The 18,180-nt window shown below is 33.5% G+C and overlaps 1 protein-coding gene across 1 annotated transcript in view; it reads left to right on the top strand.

Annotated features, from left to right (window-relative positions):
* Nucleotides 1–18,180, top strand: part of AP3B1 (adaptor related protein complex 3 subunit beta 1) — a 254,331-nt gene that overhangs the window by 65,807 nt on the left and 170,344 nt on the right. Inside the window, exons 4-7 of the mRNA XM_058567328.1 lie at nucleotides 4,839–4,934; nucleotides 5,548–5,708; nucleotides 8,391–8,457; nucleotides 17,444–17,626. Of these exons, the coding sequence (XP_058423311.1) occupies nucleotides 4,839–4,934; nucleotides 5,548–5,708; nucleotides 8,391–8,457; nucleotides 17,444–17,626 (507 nt within the window). The remainder of the gene's footprint in view (nucleotides 1–4,838; nucleotides 4,935–5,547; nucleotides 5,709–8,390; nucleotides 8,458–17,443; nucleotides 17,627–18,180) is intronic.

Raw genomic sequence — 18,180 nt, 5'->3', positions numbered from 1 at the left:
TAAATTAACTAGTTCCCTGTGGACTTCTAGTCTTACTGTTCAGATAGTTACAATAGTAGAACTTTTCTATTTGTTCATCTTTTTTCCTTTACAATCATATTCTGGTATGCTGCCTAATGTTCTGCAACAAAAAATGTCACTAGAAACATAATTATGGGTCTATTTGTTTTGGGTTTCTTTTGTTCTTGAAATACCTTGTTAGTTTTTTGAAACATGCTTTATCCTCTAATGTTATGGGAAGACTGACATAAGCTTCTTAAAATTTATGTTCAGAGAATTGATTGATGTTTCATTGTTATGAAGTGCAAAATTTCGTTTTCACAAGTACATGCTGTTGTTACAAGACACACAGTTGAGCTGTATGTCATCTGCCATTCAATGTCAAATGATACCAAAAGTGACCTGGTGAGCAATCAGTGGTTATAGTACAAAAATAATCAAAGGTTTAGTCAATAACTCATGAAGTTTGATGTACTAGTATTGATAAACTAATTAAACAGATCTGCCTGTGTTCTTCCAGCCTACTGGGGCTCTGCTATGATTAGCTTTACAGCAAGGAGTGTTGTAACATTGAATGAAAGTAACTGATCAGAGGATGGTGTAGTCACGGAGCTTTAAGTACTCCCATTTCTAGTCACAGAATGGTTTCAGAGAAAGTAGGCTTTCTCTGCACACCTGCAGCCAGTCAGTGCATAGGCCTCTTGTGGTCAATATTGATTGATTCTTAGAACTAGAACAAATTTAGTGTTTTGCAACCTTCTGTGATTTAATATTGTTATGCTTTTTGCTATAACAGTCACAAAAATCCTTCTCCAATAGTGAGTAATTATAGCAATGCCTGCTAGCTCAGCTGTGGTTCAGAATGTTTCAGTGTCGCCATTATAAACCCCTGGATATATTCTGGAGTTCATAATTCAGCTTGAAAAGTTGGGTCTACAGTTACTTGGTAAATCATGGTGTTGCTGAGAAATAAATCACGAGGATGAGGGGATAGGTGCCCTCTAATCCATTCTTCTTTCAAAACTTTCCAGAGAACTGTAGGCTGAGATCTGAATATAATTAGTAAGGAGAAAGAATATTTTAAATGATTAATTTCTTAAAAAATCCCACAAGGGGCTGGCCCGGTGGCGCAGTGGTTAAGTGCTCACGCTCCGCTTCGGCTGCCGGAGGTTCACAGGTTGGGATCCCCTTCTGGTGCTCACCGACGCACCACTTGTCAAGCCATGCTGTGGCGGCATCCCATATAAAATAGAGGAAGATGAGCACGGATGTTAGCTCAGGGCTGATCTTCCTCACACACACAAAAAAAGAAAAATCCCACAAGTGAAAGACTTTGCAGGCAATCATCTTAATACCTATCATCTCCTCATAGTATATTGGTGTCCTTCTAGACATCTGTTTGGTGAATTATAACCATTGGTGTTTTTAGATCCTAGATGTAGCAATCTAATGGGAAATGTCTTAATTTTTCTCAGTCTACCATTGGGCTTTGATGTTTCATTCAGCTGATAATTATTGCCTGTATGCCAGGCAACGTGATAGGTCCTGGGCCTATACGGATGAATAAGGAATGGTTCCTGTACTGAAAACCTCGTGTTTATTACAAGGATTTGAGAAATATCTTACCTAAATACATCTTGTGTGTTGATTTGATAGATTGAAATTGCTATAAATCAGTCTGAAATTGCTATAAATCAGTTTACCAGCAAGTGTTAATTGCGTTTTGGCAACTTTAAAATCTGATTGGGGAGAGTCATCTGTACCTCAAACAATAAGTGCTTCTTAAACTGTAATTAAAGAATTTTAAAAATTTATATTTCCATTTAAATATAATCTAAAACATTGGGTATATTTTGGATCATTTGGTTGTCATCTTATATACTAGTATCACATAATTTTGGAACCCATTTGTATTCTTTGTAAGATCACTTGGTTCCAAGTGATCATTTAAAGGGTTCATGGACTTTCAGGGGCCTAAGTGGGTTGACATCATCTGTAGATGCTGGTCACTTGGATGAGACTGCTGTTGGCACTCTCACTGGCACTCAGAGCTGTGATTTTGGAGAGAATTTGTTCTTGATTGGCTAAAATTTAGAAGCAAGAGGCTGTCACAATTGGTTGACTTGCAAAAGCTTGTTTATTTAATTTAGCTGAGTTTTTGTTGACCTATTGAACAGATTTAAAGCAGTCTGGTGGCTATGTGTTGCTAATGCTACAGAAGAAGCTGTCTTCCTAGGAATGTGGGAACTTAAAATATTTTCAGTTTGAGATTTTTTTTCTAATGAATAAGTTTAAAATGCTTTTATAATCAGAGAAAGTACTATTCTTTTGTGTTAGGGGGCATCTGGAAAGATGAGATGCACCCCTAAAGTGAAAATATCTTTGCTGTTTTATCTGAACACAAAATTAATTAATATTCATTGTAAAAAATGTAAATAATATAGAAAGATGTAAAGAGTGAAGATCACTGGTTAATACCCACACCTGGAGATGGTCACTGTTAACATTTTACTATGTAGATTTCTAAACTTTTATGCTTACCTGGTTTGAATCCTGGTTCTTCATTTAATAGATGTGCTATCCTGGTCAAATTACTTAACCTCTCTGTGCTTCAGTTTCATCATCTGTAAAATAGGAATAATGATACCTGTTCATTGAGTTGTAAATATAAAATGAATTAATCTAAGTAAAACATTCAGAACAGCGCTTGGCACATAGTTAGTGGTATATACAGATATTTGCTATTATTAATATATTATGCCCATTCTAAGACATTTACTTTCTATTTTAAAGTTTCTGCAATTGAGACTTATCTTAACAATTGATGGTGACTTATAATTTGGCAGGATTTTTTGTTCCTGTCTTTGTGGTTCATAAAATAATGGTATATCTTACAATTGATGGTGATGTTAGATTGATAAAATACAATATATGGGTATCTATTTTTATTAATACAGAAGTGAGATCATGAAATGCATACTATTTTGCACCTTTAAAAATTTTACAAGGACATATTTTCAATGTCAACTATAGATTTACTTAATTTTATATAGTGGCTGCATAGTGTAGTATAATATGAATGTACTGTAATTTATTTTACTGTTCATCTGTTTATGGACATTTTATTGTTTCATTTTTGCTTCTGTGGAAGATTTTGATTGGTAGAACTTGGGGAAAAGTAGGATGATAACCTGAGTGGAGATTGAGACAAAAAATGCAAGTTAAATTTGGGGACTGTTCCTCTTTAACTGGAAAGGAAATTTGAGACTGATTATGGACTGTATTGAGTATTGAATTAAGGATTTTAGATTTTGTTTTTAAGATTTTGTGGATCCATTTAGCACTGAAGAGTAATTGGAAATCAGTTTTTTTGTTACTTTCACCTATAACCCTGTCCATATAGTATAGAAGAATGGATTGATATCAACTTAAAATGGTATGTTTAGCATTTTTATTAATAATGATGAAGATGGAGAAAGTATGCTCATGAAGTTTTTACTTGTGTTCGTGAAATTGTGAAGAATAGCAAAATAGGTTGGATTATAAATTAAGGTCCAAAATTATCTTAAGAGGGTGCCGAGATGGGTTGAATTTAAGTTGTTGAAAATTTCTATAGGTAAATGTAAGATCTTGCCCTTCTTTTACAAGAGAAAAGAACCTATCCAGGGCAATTATTCAAGTGTGGCTTGATTTAGTCAGTACTGGTACATTTGGAAAAAGTGATTGTCGTAACTAAGAATTCGTTATATCAGTGGAAGCACCTCATCTGGAACAAAGTCTCAACGAGTTTGTTCTGCTTAGACTTCATTTGTGGTTTGGAGTGCCACACTGAGAGAGATGTAGACACATTGGAGTGAGTTCAGAAGGGACAAACAGGGTGGTAAGGGAACTCAGACCTGGGCCGTATCAAGGGAACTTGGAGTCCAAGGGCGGGAAGGCTGGGGCACGGTTGTTAAAGAAGTCCCTGTTGGTTAGCATGGTATAGAATATGGCCCTCTAGCGCTGTTTTTCCTTTCCAGCATCAGTTCCAGCTACTTCACATATCCTGTGCTCTTTGAACATTCCATAAACTTTTAGTTATGTACTGTACTAATATACAGGAAAATTAATCAGGCAGTGGTATCCAAAGGTAGTTGAGAAGGAAGACACAGGCTCTGAGCAGTACCAGAAGGAAACAGTTGATGAATTTCTAATTCTGGAATTTCAAATTCTAATTTTCATTTAATTTTTCTGTTTTTCATAATTTTGTTATAAACTTAGTGATTAAATTGCCTTTAAAAACTGTTTTCAGAACACATTTCCAGCCTTTTATAATTTGTATTACATTAAGTTGATATTATTGTTGCACATTATTCTTACCGAGCTGAAGATATGCTGTAATGTATATTGGAATGTGAATATTACTGTAGAGTCAGAATTGGGGCTCCAGCACCCCTTGACAGATGAGGAAATGTGGGCTCCCACAACATGTAGTTAGAGGACAGGGCCCAAGTTCCTTCTATTGTGTGCATCCCTCATTTTGAAAATATGTTTTGCAATTAAGTTAATATTTGAGTATTTTTGTATGAGTTTTGCTTAGGGATTTTTTTATTCTCTTTGAGTGGAAGGACACCTTGACAGGATGTTGCTATTACAGACTGGATTATTAAAATGCTTACTTCACAAGCTTTTTCTGTCATTCATTACCCTATGATATATTATCTTTATTTTACAATCTAAGCTATGACCAGGGTCACTTATTTACTTCAGGAAAATCTAGAATGGATCTTGGTGTAGAAAATATTGAATTTTTAATTTTCACTCTGGCTCAGATTAAATGAATTTTTTTTTTTTAACAGATCAAGAAGTTAGTGTATGTTTACCTGGTCCGATATGCTGAAGAACAGCAGGATCTGGCACTTCTGTCCATAAGCACTTTCCAGCGAGCTCTGAAGGTAAATAATAGAGTGAGCAGGCAAATAGCTACAAGGTTTCTGCACAGCTGAAGGTTTGTCGCTTAAAGAAGTGGAGCAATAATCCACTAAGTGACACAGTAGTGGTTTGAAAGAGTTAAAAGGCCTCTGACGGTGCCTATTCAATACCCTTAGAAAATAATTTTGTAACCAATTAGACCTTGCCCTGTATGTTTTAGTTTCTATATGTTCCTTTATGTTCAATATAATCATTATCATGCATCAAAGAACTCTTCATCATCATACCAACTAGTTGTTGAAAGTGTGCAAAGAGGGCACATGACTTTTTTAAGGATAAAATTTATGACCTGCAACATTTTATTATTATGAAACTGAAAACCCAGCATGTTTAGTAATAAATGATCAACTAGAATTATAACCATTACTTTTCTTGTTAAAACATTATTCAGTGAAATGAACCTTTCATTCTTTTTCCTTACCTATTTCCATATACTGGTTGTTTATTTTAAATTAAGTAGCTTTTGTTTGCTACTGTTATATTCCACTCTATAAGCACCTATTAATTGTGTCGTAAAAATGTCTTTGAAATATTGTAAGCTTGAAATCTTGATGAATATTTTTGCACTGTTTCTAGGACCCAAATCAACTAATCCGTGCAAGTGCTCTGAGAGTTCTGTCAAGTATTAGAGTACCAATTATTGTACCTATAATGATGCTTGCTATTAAGGAAGCTGCTGCTGATTTATCACCATATGTTAGGAAGAATGCAGCCCATGCAATACAAAAACTGTACAGGTGGGTGCTTTGTTAATAATACCAAAGATCTATAGTGTTATGTGGAATGTTAGGGCACATGGAAGCTTATTTTATTAGCTCTTATAACTAGTCTGTCCTTATACTATGTAAACCCAGTGACTTTGGTCCTTTCCCCCACCCCCAAATATTCTTTAGACATGTTTAATTTTGTTTTGGTTATAGAGACCCTATGCAAGTTTTTGGTTGTGAGCTTATTAGGGCCTGATAATTTGTAGATTTTATAACAAAAATAATCAGAATTTGAATTCTCATTTATGGAGTCTCTCAGGTACACATACATATATTAGAAAACTAAGGTTTTCTTCTGTTGATTGTAGGGTAGGATCTTAAGTGGTTATCCTCTTAACTCACTTTGTTTTCTCTTCTTCCATCTTTGGTCCTGCTGTTCCCTTCCCTGTCCAGTTCTTTTCCAGAGCTATTTTATTAAATAATTTTTTAAATACTGATTTTTAAATATAGCACCATGCCATATTTATATGATATTTATTAAAATATAATACTGTGCCTTGATCTCTGTGGAAAACATTGCCTAAATAAAAGAATTATCATCTGTAATAATTTGATATTATATTCTGTTACCATTTATTCCACAAGCTTTTATCAAGATCATTTTGTGCTTCTGGTATTGTTTTATGTGCGTTAAGATGTATAAAGATGGTGGAAGATGGATTATCATATGTTTGAGGAAAAAAAATGACCCATATGCCAAATAGTTAAAGGCAAACTATAATTGAATAAGATATTGGCATATGATATGTATGTATATATAGAGGCACACTAACAGTGCCTTTGATAGGATAGGGCTCAGATGATCCTGGAGGGTTTCATGATTAATGAAGATGTAATGAAATGGGATTACTTAGGAAAGATTGCTTGGGGAAGGGAGATGAGCTGGAATTTGAAAGAATTCAAAGGTTTGAATGTTCAGATAATTATAATAGTTAATAATAAACTTATATAATGTTTGTAAAAAGTAAAAACTTGTTTTCTTAGGTTAATTGTCAGGCAAAGTTATATTATGCTTCTCACTCATTATCTTTTCTTGTTGTAAACTTGCAGAATAAGATCCAAGCTCACTCTGACAGTTTGAAAGTCCATAACTGGGCTCCGTTTTACCTTGACAGCCTCAACTCTTACTCTCCTTGCCTTGAACTCATAGTTCAGTAGCTCGGTTCCTGTTAGTCCTCTACATAAAATGTTTTTATCTCATTACCATCTCTTGTTCCTACTTTGGTCTCTACCTAGAAAATTTCCTCCTTTCTCCAGCTCTAAAGTCAAGTTGTTTAAAATTCGTTTGAGATGTCACTTCCTATAAGAAACCCTCCTGCCTCCATTGGTGTCTTTCCTCGTTATCCCCATAATCCCTTATACATACCTCTGTTTTTTTGTTTTTTTGTGTGTGTGTGTGTGTGTGTGTGAGGAAGATCAGCCCTGAGCTAACATCCATGCTAATCCTCCTCTTTTTGCTGAGGAAGACAGGCTCTGAGCTAACATCTATTGCCAATCTTCCTCTTTTTTTCCCCCAAAGCCCCAGTAGATAGTTGTATGTCATAGCTGCACATCCTTCTAGTTGCTGTATGTGGGACGCGGCCTCCGCATGGCCGGAGAAGCGGTGCATCGGTGCGCGCCCGGGATCCGAACCCGGCCGCCAGTAGCAGAGCGCACGCACTTAACCGCTACGCCACGGGGCCGGCCCCATACCTCTGTTGTATGAGGGATTATGTTTGGGATCGTATTTACTGGGCTGTCTTACTTATCTTTTTGTTTTTTGTGAGGAAGCCCAGCCCTGAGCTAATATCCATTGCCGAATCCTCCTCTTTTTGCTGAGGAAGATTGGGCCTGTGCTAACATCTGTGCCCATCTTTCTTTACTTCATATGGGACGCCGCCACAGCATGGCTTGACAAGCAGTGCGTCAGTCCGTGCCCGGGATCCGAACCTGTGAACCCTGGGCCGCCAAAGTGAAGTACACAAACTTAACTGCTGTGCCACTGGGCTGGCGCCTGTCTTATTTATCTTTGTATACCCATTGTTTAGCTTCTCAGTAAATGAACAACAGTTGAATTCCATGCTAGGAAGAAATTATATTGTTATCAATATTTCAGTGCTTAGAGCTATTATTAAGCTGTGTTTCTCAGGTTCTGTACATATGTAAGCCTTCGCTTATATTTCTTGGTTTTAGATGGCAAGTTTTATAATGCGTGTATCCATCAGTGAACTAGAATGATATAAAATTCTTATTTGGAAATTCTGTATATTTGTTTTTGACAATTATGTATCGATAGTCAAAAATGATTGCTATCCTGTTATATTTTCCTCCAGTTAAAAAAAGAATTTGTGGTTTATCTACTTGGAATTGCTTTCTAAAGGTTTTCTAACTTTTTTTTCAAGTGGACTTGTTCTTTAAATACTTTCTCAGTGGTATTAGTATCTGGGTTTAATTAGTATGAACAACTTTAGAGAGAAAGATTAGGACACATTTGGGAGAAAAACCATCCCATTTTCCTTTAAATTTGTTTTCTGTTTGTTTCTGTCTTTGCATAATTCTTGCTCTCGCTCTCACCTTTTAAAATTTCTCAATATTCTTGAAATGATTAGCTTCATTTAAAGTTGGAATTAAAAGAAAAAATTTAATGTAAGTTATTTTCTCTGTATGTTTCAGCCTTGATCCAGAGCAGAAGGAAATGTTAATTGAAATAATTGAAAAACTTCTGAAGGATAAAAGTATAGTAAGTAATATCTTGTATGTCAAAGTAAAATTGTGCTTTATTTACGTAGTGTCATTTTACCATTGTATATGTGATATAATTATTCTTATTGGTTTTGAAATGGTATAAGTATTAATGGAGCTCATTAAAATCCTTGAAGAATAAAAATGTCCCTGTAAAACGAAGGATTGCGTTTAGAATTTTAGTTTGTTGCATGTTTCTTCATCAGAGTCTGAAGAAGAGCAAGTTGAGAAAAAAACTACTTTCTTAAATCTGTGGCTAAATTGTTGACTGCCGTTGGTACCAAAGTTTTTATTTCAAGCAGTGATTTATTAGGATTTTAAAGGCTGAATTACCTGGAAACAAAATAAATGTTTTAAAATGAAGTATTAAAGAGATATTGAAAAATTAGAAGAGTGTGTTTAAAAAAAAAAATTAAAAAATGTGTTTTTTAAAAAAATAAAAAAACATTTTCATATGTACAAGGCTTTTATTGGCTGGTAAGAATGATCTTATGGGCTAATATGAGTCATCTTTTGAGAATATACTTATCTCCTTCTTGTACCTTCCCCAGTCCCATTCTTTGTGTGTAGTGATAATGAGATCTAGGAAGAGTAATGGCCCATCGGGTCTGTGAGCAGACCCCGGGAGGAGCTGGTGTAAAGGTGTCTTTGATGGAGGCTTCTGCATTCACCTAGATGGTTCAAAACATTGAGGAAGACAATTCCAGCTCATCTTAGGATGATATCACCTGGGAGCATGTAATATCTGTGTATAGCAGCTTTCAAATACAGTTGCCACTAGCCCCATATAGCTATTGTCGTATGGCTTAGCGTATGGTCTTTCCTGGAGAATGTTCAGTGTGCACTTCAGAGAAATGTATATTGTGCTATTGTTGAGTGGACTGTTCTATAGATGTCTGTTAGGTCTAATTGGTTCACGGTATTGTTCAAGTCTTCTATTTCTTTGTTGATCTTCTGTTCTATCTGTTATTGAAACTGCAGTGTTGATGTCTCCTACTATTATTGTAGAGCTGTCTATTTCTCCCTTTAATTTTGTCAATGTTTACTTTATATATTTAGGAGTTCTGATGTTTGGTGCATATATGTTTATAATCGTTTTTATTGTCCTTTTGTCATTATAACATGTCCCTCTATCTCTAGTAATGCTTTTTGTTTTAGAGTCTATTTTGTCCAGTATAAGTACAGCCACTTCAACTTTCTTATGGTTGCTGTTTACATGATATGTTGTTTTCCTTGCTTTTATTCTCAGTCCATTGGTATTTTTGAATCTAATGTGTGTCTCTTGTAGACAGCATATAGTTGGATCTTGTTTTTTAATCCAGTTTGACAGTGTGTGCCTTTTGATTAGATCGTTTAATCCATTCACATTTAATGTTATTATTGATATAGTTGAATTTATAGCTGCTATTTTACTTGCTTCTCTGTCTCATATCTTTTTTGTTCCTCATTTCTCCTTTACTGCTTTCTTTTTACATTAAGTGAATATGTTCTGTTGAACATTTTAATTCCTTTAATGAGTTTTTCACTATATATTTGAAAATTTGTATTATGCATGAGATTATACTTGAAGATTTCATTCCTAGGCTATCCAGCAAATTTGTTTTAGTCTATAATGTAGCAGAAATCTTCACTGCATTTCTTCTGTAGTGTTTAGCATAATGTAGAAGGTAAGCAAATATAGATTTGCTCAATAAATGAAGACAGAGAAAAGAAATTTGATTCCTTTTTGTCTTCTGTATTGCATACTTGTTATCTGCTTCTGGGACCCAGATACAAAATCATTATTATTGATAATGTGGTAAAATTGATTTTAGTAATAATAAAAAACGTTTAGTTTCTTCTGTGTGCAAGGCATTTGCTAAGTGATGTGGAGAATATAGTAAGATCTAAAAGAAACAGATCCTATATTTTAATGTAGTTTGCCATGATTTCTGCTACATTACAGACTAAAAGGAATTTGTTGCATGGCTTAGGAATGAAATCTCCATATATAATGTGTGCATCTCTTCTCAAACAAGATACATCACAGGTGAAAACAACAGTCTTTGAAATTAGAGAGAGTTGGATTTCTGTCTGAACTTCTGCCACTTAGTAGCTGTGTATTAATGCTTCATAAATTTCAGTTTCCAAATTTATAGGGCTTATAATTTCTAATGTATAAAAGTTTTTGTTTGTGTTGAAAGAGCTATTGTATATAAAACCCTCAGCAGAGTGCCTGACATCATAATAAGGGTTAATAAATATTCCAAATAAGAAATAAATGACTCAAAAGGAATGTAAAAGATGATTTCTTTGTAAATTTGGAGTATCTGCTCTTGATTTCTGACCATTTATTTCCAAAATACAGTAGAAAAAATATTGACTACTTGTTCATAGTAGGTATTTAATATTTGTTGAATGATTGTGGAATTAATTTGTTATATTCTTGGTGATAGTAATTAGGGGTTTAGTATTATTTTTAACATTTTGCTTCTCAGATGGTGTGTGTCATGCTCAGTGTTCATAGGTAGATCTTTTGGGGGCTGTGACAGCCTATAACTCTTTTTTCCTAAAGTGTTATATATGTTTATTTTTTAAAAATTAAAAATCCATCTATGTCTATTTTTCTATCTATATTAAATAGCAGTAGTTTATACTGATTCCTCTAATTTCAGTGCAACAGCACAGGGTTCCTTCCAGCTTCCTACCTTTTCAACTTCCTTCAACATTAAGAAACGTGGCTCCCGTTATCCACAAAATATTTACTTATTTGCTCAGTCCCAGAATGCAGAGAAGATGTTGTTTCAGAATTGCCAGCATGTACCACTGTGAGGAGTAATGAGTTGGGGACTACTATTTGAGTTAACTATTGGTTTAGAGTTGTATTTATCTTTAGTCTTACTTCTTTGATGCTATTGTAAATTGAAATTGCTAAATCATTATATCGTTGAACTTGTTATATTGGTATATAAGAAAGCTATTGATTTTTGTATGGTAATTTCATATCCTGCTTCTTTACTGAATTCTCCTAGGGTTTGATTTAGTTTTGTTATTCGTTCTCCATAGTTTATTCTAGAAAATGAATCATCTGCGAATAGAGGTGATTTTACTTCCTCTTTTCTAATTCCTATGACCCTAATTAATTTCTCTTGTCTAATCATATTGGCCTATACCTTTAGTACAGTGTTCAATAGTAGTGAAGATGGTGGGCATCTTTGCCGGTTTCAGTCTAAAGGAAATGCCTGTAGTGTGTCTGCTTTAAGTAAGATGCTGACCCTGAGGATTTTCTCTTTATCTTTGAAATATTATGTTTTACGTGGTGTTTCAGGGTTACTTGATGTGGGTCAACTTTTTCCTGTGGGTCAGTTTTTACCCAGTCTTTTCAAAATGTAGATTCAGAATTTATATTATTTCTAGCAGTGTTTTTGTTTAAGATTATGGTTTTAAATTTTAGTTCCGTTCAATTGTTACTTTTTCTTCTTTAGGGATTTCAATTATTTGTAAATTGGATCTTCTTTGCCTATCTTACATTTCAATCACAGTCTCTCTCAACCTTTTTACTTCTTTACCTCATTTTTATTCTCTTGGTTTTTTCTCTACTTTTCTTTAATGCCCCTTATTAAATTTTTATTCAATTATTTTCTTCCAGGGGCACCTTCCAATTTAATTTTCATGTCTGATTATTTTTCCCCCCTCTCAATTTCTTTGCTGGTTTCAATCAACTCCTGTTTCATTTCTTCCTGATATCTTTTTTCATTTTTGTTCTCTGTTTTTGAATTTCTGATTCATGTTCATTTTTCCAGTCTTCAAATGCTTCTTTGAGGGTACTTCATTCATTTTGGAGTGTTGTGTCACAGTTTTCTTTTGCTTCATCATTGATTTTTTTGTGGGTAATACTTATGATTACTTGCATCTTTACATTTCTTTGGACAGGGTTGGTAGTTTGAGTTTGAGGTAGTTTGCGAGATTCCTAGTACAAGAGCCCTGTCTCTGTCAGAGTAGCAAAGTATGTTTTCTTATTAGATGGCTTTTTTGAGGGAAAGCATGCATAGGAAGAGGTGTATGTCCTAAGATTATGTAGGTTTTTTTTTTGTCTTGTAGGATCCTGAATTTCCTCCTATTTCTTTTTTCTGTCACCTTACAGTTTCTAAAGGGCTCCTCTTCCTCCATCTCTTTTTTTTTGCTGAGGAAGATTAGCCCTGAACTAACATCTGTGCCAGTCTTCCTCTATTTTGTACATGAGTCACCACCACAGCATGGCTTGACTAGTAGTGTAGGTCCATGCCCGGGATCCGAACCTGCAAACCTGGGCCACCAAAGCAGAATGTGCTGAACTTAACCACTATGCCACAGGGCCATCCCCCTCCGTCTCTTTTTTTTAACGGTTTTCTCCTTGAAACTTTCCCTTTCCAAGATAGCTTTGTTGACATCCCCCCCTACACACACACACAGTGAAGTCCCTTCCTTGTAATCTGCTCTATCAGGAATCTTTTGCAGTATTTTCACACTTAGAGTACTCTTTTTCTTTATGCTGTTGAATTTAGTTCCCTCTTATGCCCATCACCAACTCCTATCTGCTTTGTTCTGGGAAGTTTTTTCTAGACTGTCGTGGGTGTTTGTGAAGTTTTATGATAGAAGCATGAAAGATAATTCTCTGGGATTTAGGACTTATTTTTATATTTACATGTAATTTGAAGTTTGGAGGTTCTCTGGTTTTTAGTTATGCTTAGGACATAGGTTTTTGTCTTTTTAGTTTTTCTGGGTTTGGGGTGGGAGAGTCACATTTACCCGGGTACCATTAACTTGTCTATCCAGTATTTAAATTAATTATGTTTTCTGATATTTTTTTTCCTTTGTATGGTTATAATCTGTTGTAGAAAGGTTAAAAATATTCTGATATCTATACAGATATTTATAGATCTTATCTTTATTGTTACTTTTCCTTGTCTCATGTAATAGTTTATTAAAGGAAGACAGCTGTATTTCATCTCTCCCCCTAATTAATAACATCAGCAATGACGTTTAAAATCAATAAGAATCCCAAGTCATTTTTTTGTTTAAAAATTTCTCAAATGAGCCACGTCTCATTTATTTCCACATTTTGAAAAGGAATTTTTTGTTATCAGCAGGAGCTTCTTGGAATTATCATCATGATGATGACATTGCTATTGCTGCTGATAAATGTAAATTGGAAAAATGTTAATCTATTTAAAAACTTTTCTTCATTTAACCTCTGTTGATTTTGAGATATACCTTCTATTGCTTCTTTTAGCCTACAGGAAGATTTTCTTATAGTTGAGACCTCAAAGAAAATTGGTTCTATAATTCTCATTTTAAGGAAAGGTGGAAATATAGACAGATTAACATAGAATGGTTTTTTCTTTTATTAGAGAAAGACCAATATTTGTCATATGAGTAGTCCTTTCCTAAAAATAAATTGCTGGGTTTAGGAATATGGTTATGGTCATATAACTGGAAGAACATTTTATTGTGACTTAGGTAACTGTTATCTGAAGGTATCTGTAAGTTTTAAAAGATAGAATAGAAATCTCACAACTCTAGTCAGTGAAATCGAAAGGGAATATTTTATCAATGTTCTTTCATTCCCACTCAACTGTTGTAACTTTTCTTTATATAATTCCTTTGTTGTTCCTAGATTTACTGTTTTCATCCTATTTTCTCTGTTTAACATATGCTAAACACTTTTCTTCTTTACTACAAACCTTCCCTAATGTTCAGTTATAAATTCTTTTTTTAAATTTACAACTGTTTCTCTTGTGTTTCTTTATTTCTCTTATTTTCTTTCTGTAAAGAAAATGTTAATCCATATTTGTTGAGCAATATAAGCATAGCAGTGGACAGTCTCCGTTATTTTAGAACACCTCAAAAGCAGAGTGGTATTTATTTCCTTTTCCTTTCAGGTTAATTTTAAAGAAATCCTTTTGATAGAGTTTAACTTTCTAGTAGAAAACAGAGTTTCTTGGAAAACAGATCAGTCAATGCCTACTGAAAAACTGAGTTGTTTATTTATATTTTTTTGATGACAAAATTTTCTCTCCTTAATTTAGCTACAAAATGATGTTTAATGAATATATTGGTAGTTCATAACTAAACTGTGGGGGCAAGACACCATTTTATAAGTTATTGATTTAATGTTGGTAACAGCTTCACTGTTGTGGGCAAAAAACACACCTCTGAGTTCGTGCAGATGTTTTATTGTGATAGATCTATTATCCAGCTATTAGAAGATAAATGACTGATCTTTCCTATTTTCCATGCCTCAAGAAAATTGAAATAAGAAGGGGAATATCATTTGGGCTGTATGATTAGGGCAGGTTGGATGGCCATTAATTTAAGAGAAGAAAATCTTGGCAGCATTGGCCAACTTATACCATATTATCAATCAAACCTTGATGCACTTCTTGTGATGACCCAGCACTCTCAGGTTTTTGCAATGTTAATTAGAATTCATGACAAAATAGATGCAAGGAAACGTTTTGTACCCTTCATAATTTTATAGAAAATTTATTGTTATTAGAGGAACCATTTGCTTAGTGTGATTTTTTTCATTACCAGCTTGTCAACTAGCATAGATAATCTGGAGAAAATATGAACTCCATAGATGGGGTGTCACTTTTGTTGATGGTTCATGTAGTTTACCTTGGAGCACAGCTAATGGCTGAAGTTCATAGCAACAGCACAGAAAAACGTGGCAACCAAGGGAAGATAAATGAGCCATGTTTATTGCTTTAATATAAAAAATACATAAATGGGAAACTGCATTTGAATTTGATGAGCTCATTGCTAGTTTTGTTGGAGTGATTTATTTTTCCCCTTATATAAAAAGCTACTATTGACACAGTGAGATGGAAATTAACTGTCTGTTTTTGGGAAACCAATATTTTTGGCTTTAAAATCTGAGTAGATCATTTTATTTTAATTCTGGAAGTTTTATAGAATATTGAACATTTAATAGACCAAAATTATCAATTCTTCTGGCAGTGTTTAGCCGAGGGTCAGTTTCTTAAAACCATACAATGAAATATCTAAAATGGTCAGTTTTATTTTCTGAAGGTACTTTTCTTTACATTTTTCCTAATTGTTTTTGTTTCTTTAAATTTTATTTGTACTTAAGTAATTATTTTCTTTCTTTTTTCATGTTATTTGCTAGTACTTTAGAATTATTTTTACCTATAGCTCTGGGTTTAATAAATTTAATACCATATGGTAGCTTATTTTCCTTTTAATTGTTGTCTACTAGACACTTTAAAAAAAGAATCTCTAGGCTTAGGCAAAATAACTCGATTTTATGTAGTATTTCTTAAATTGAAACTTCGTTTAGTTATTATTTCAGTTTCATGGGTTATTTTATTCTAAGTGGTATGTACTTTAACGCCCTTTACCAATTGATATATCTTATTAATATAAGATTAATATAATTAATATAAGATTGACATATATAAAAATATAAAAGTATAGATATTTTTCATGAATACTAAGTTATTCTATAGTTCAATGTCATAAACTTAGTTGTTTTAAGAGATTTTTAAATGATATTAATTCTAACCTTTTAGAAATATGATTATCACAGAATATAATTTTTGAAGAGTGATTTATGCAGAAGATATCAAAATGTGGTGTTGAAAACTTGAACTTAACTTCCTTTCCATATCAATAGCGAATAGAAAATTATACATATAATACATTTTTATTTAGTTCACACGCATAATCAATTCTTTGCTTTCTCAATTGAGGTGCATACATGCTGGGACCAGCAGGCACCAGTACATGGGCAGGGCTGGAGTCAATAAATGCGGCTTCACGTTTGTGCTGATTGGTAATTCATAAAATCCCCACAGGACTGGAAACTTGTTTAGCATAATAGCAAGTCTATATTCTGAGCTGTTTTCTTTCAATTGTATTGTTGGTTGCATATTAATAAACTAAATGTTAGCCAAGTAGAGGGACAAACACTAAAAATATGAATATCATTGTATCTAATATTTTTCAAAAAGTACCACTTCAGTAAGTTATATTTCTATTTAATTGCTTATTTTAAGTCATTGGGGAAATTTTAGACACTAAAATGAAGATCCCTAGTGTTTAAAAGGAAGATGATATTAATTTATTTTTTGAAAACCGTTATTATGTTTTTGGCTAACTGCACATGTATCAGTGGTACATGTATGGAAGTATTTGTGTATTAAATATTCTGCTTAGCTTGTATCTTTATAACAAAGAATCTTAACTTCACCACTTTGCAAAAGCATGACAATTCCAAAACCAGCATTTGTAGGTCATTAATTGGTCTCGGAGAAAGCTGCCTTTTGTTGGTAATATATTATTTCAACTTATACACATTGGTAGATAAGTGATAATAATGTACTAAAATTGTAGCCTGTGTGTTTTCTTTGTAAATAAATTATATTGGTAAAAATTAACAGGTGGATTAAAATGTCTAAGATTTGAAAGTGTTTTTGTACCAAAAACATTTATGACTTCCTCACACATTTTAAGATAAATTCATTGTGGAGTTATTGTCATTTTCATTTTAAACTGACATCATGTGGTCCTTGTTATTGTCTCGATTCTTTTTCTGAATATTCTTACGTACTGAATAATGAATCTTTAGATTAGAATTCAGGTTAGCTTTAAAAATGAAAAATGTGCGTGATGAATATGTTTAATCCACATATGAACAATTTATTGAAATTTAACCTGACAAAATAAAAACTTAGCAGAATTTCTAATACTTATACTTCTAATTCTAATACTTCAGAAAAGTATTAGCTTTCCAGACATGTTACAACTATTAAAATTATTCTTTGTGGGAGTGACACTTTAAAATTTGTTCTTTAAACATGAACAATCATTTTATTAATTGAATGACTGAATACTTTAAATATTGATTTTTATAACACTGATTACACCTCTATAATGCCTGAGGAGAATCTTTAATGGGGAGAAAATGTTTTTTAATAAGTTACTATTTCTTTCTTTTCTAGCTGGTAGCTGGCAGTGTTGTGATGGCTTTTGAAGAAGTATGCCCAGATAGAATAGATCTGATTCACAAGAATTACCGCAAGCTCTGTAATTTACTCGTTGATGTGGAAGAGTGGGGGCAGGTTGTCATAATCCACATGCTGACTCGATATGCTCGTACACAGTTTGTCAGTCCTTGGAAAGAGGTAAGTGTCGAACAGTCTTCTACTTATAAAGTATACTAAGAAAATGGATTAGCTGTTAAAAATGTGTACAAATAATTAAGAGTAGTAAAATATAGAAGTCTGCATATTTAAGAAGGACTCATTTTCCTCGTGTTCTTTTGGAAAGCAGGAAACCAATATAAATGCCGAGATAATTGTTCATTGTTCTGGCACTGATTGATGCATACTTAATGGCATAGTGTGAAAACTTGTAGTATGATACCTGCAGGAGGCCCTCTTAGGAGCAGCGATACAGTGTTCATGGTGACATTGCCAAATCGTGGATTTTTTTTGTAGTTACTTTCATACCTTTGAGTCCCAACTGTTCCAGGGACTCACTTGTAAAAGTAGGTAATGTGATTCTAACACAGGTGAATTTATACCTAAGATAATTTCTTGCCTTTTTAGATAAATATTATTGAGTTTTAAACTATTTTTTCCTGGTTTTATATTTCTAAAAAATGTTTGTTTTCCTTTTTTTTTTGCTTAAGCTGGTGGAATTTTAATAAAACTGATTATTAAATATACGTTAAAGT

This window comes from Diceros bicornis, chromosome 1 (assembly GCF_020826845.1).
Source record: "Diceros bicornis minor isolate mBicDic1 chromosome 1, mDicBic1.mat.cur, whole genome shotgun sequence".
Classification (NCBI taxonomy): Eukaryota; Metazoa; Chordata; class Mammalia; order Perissodactyla; family Rhinocerotidae; genus Diceros; species Diceros bicornis.
The sequence above is the reverse complement of the archived record's forward strand: the minus strand, read 5'-3'. Positions and strand labels throughout refer to the sequence as shown.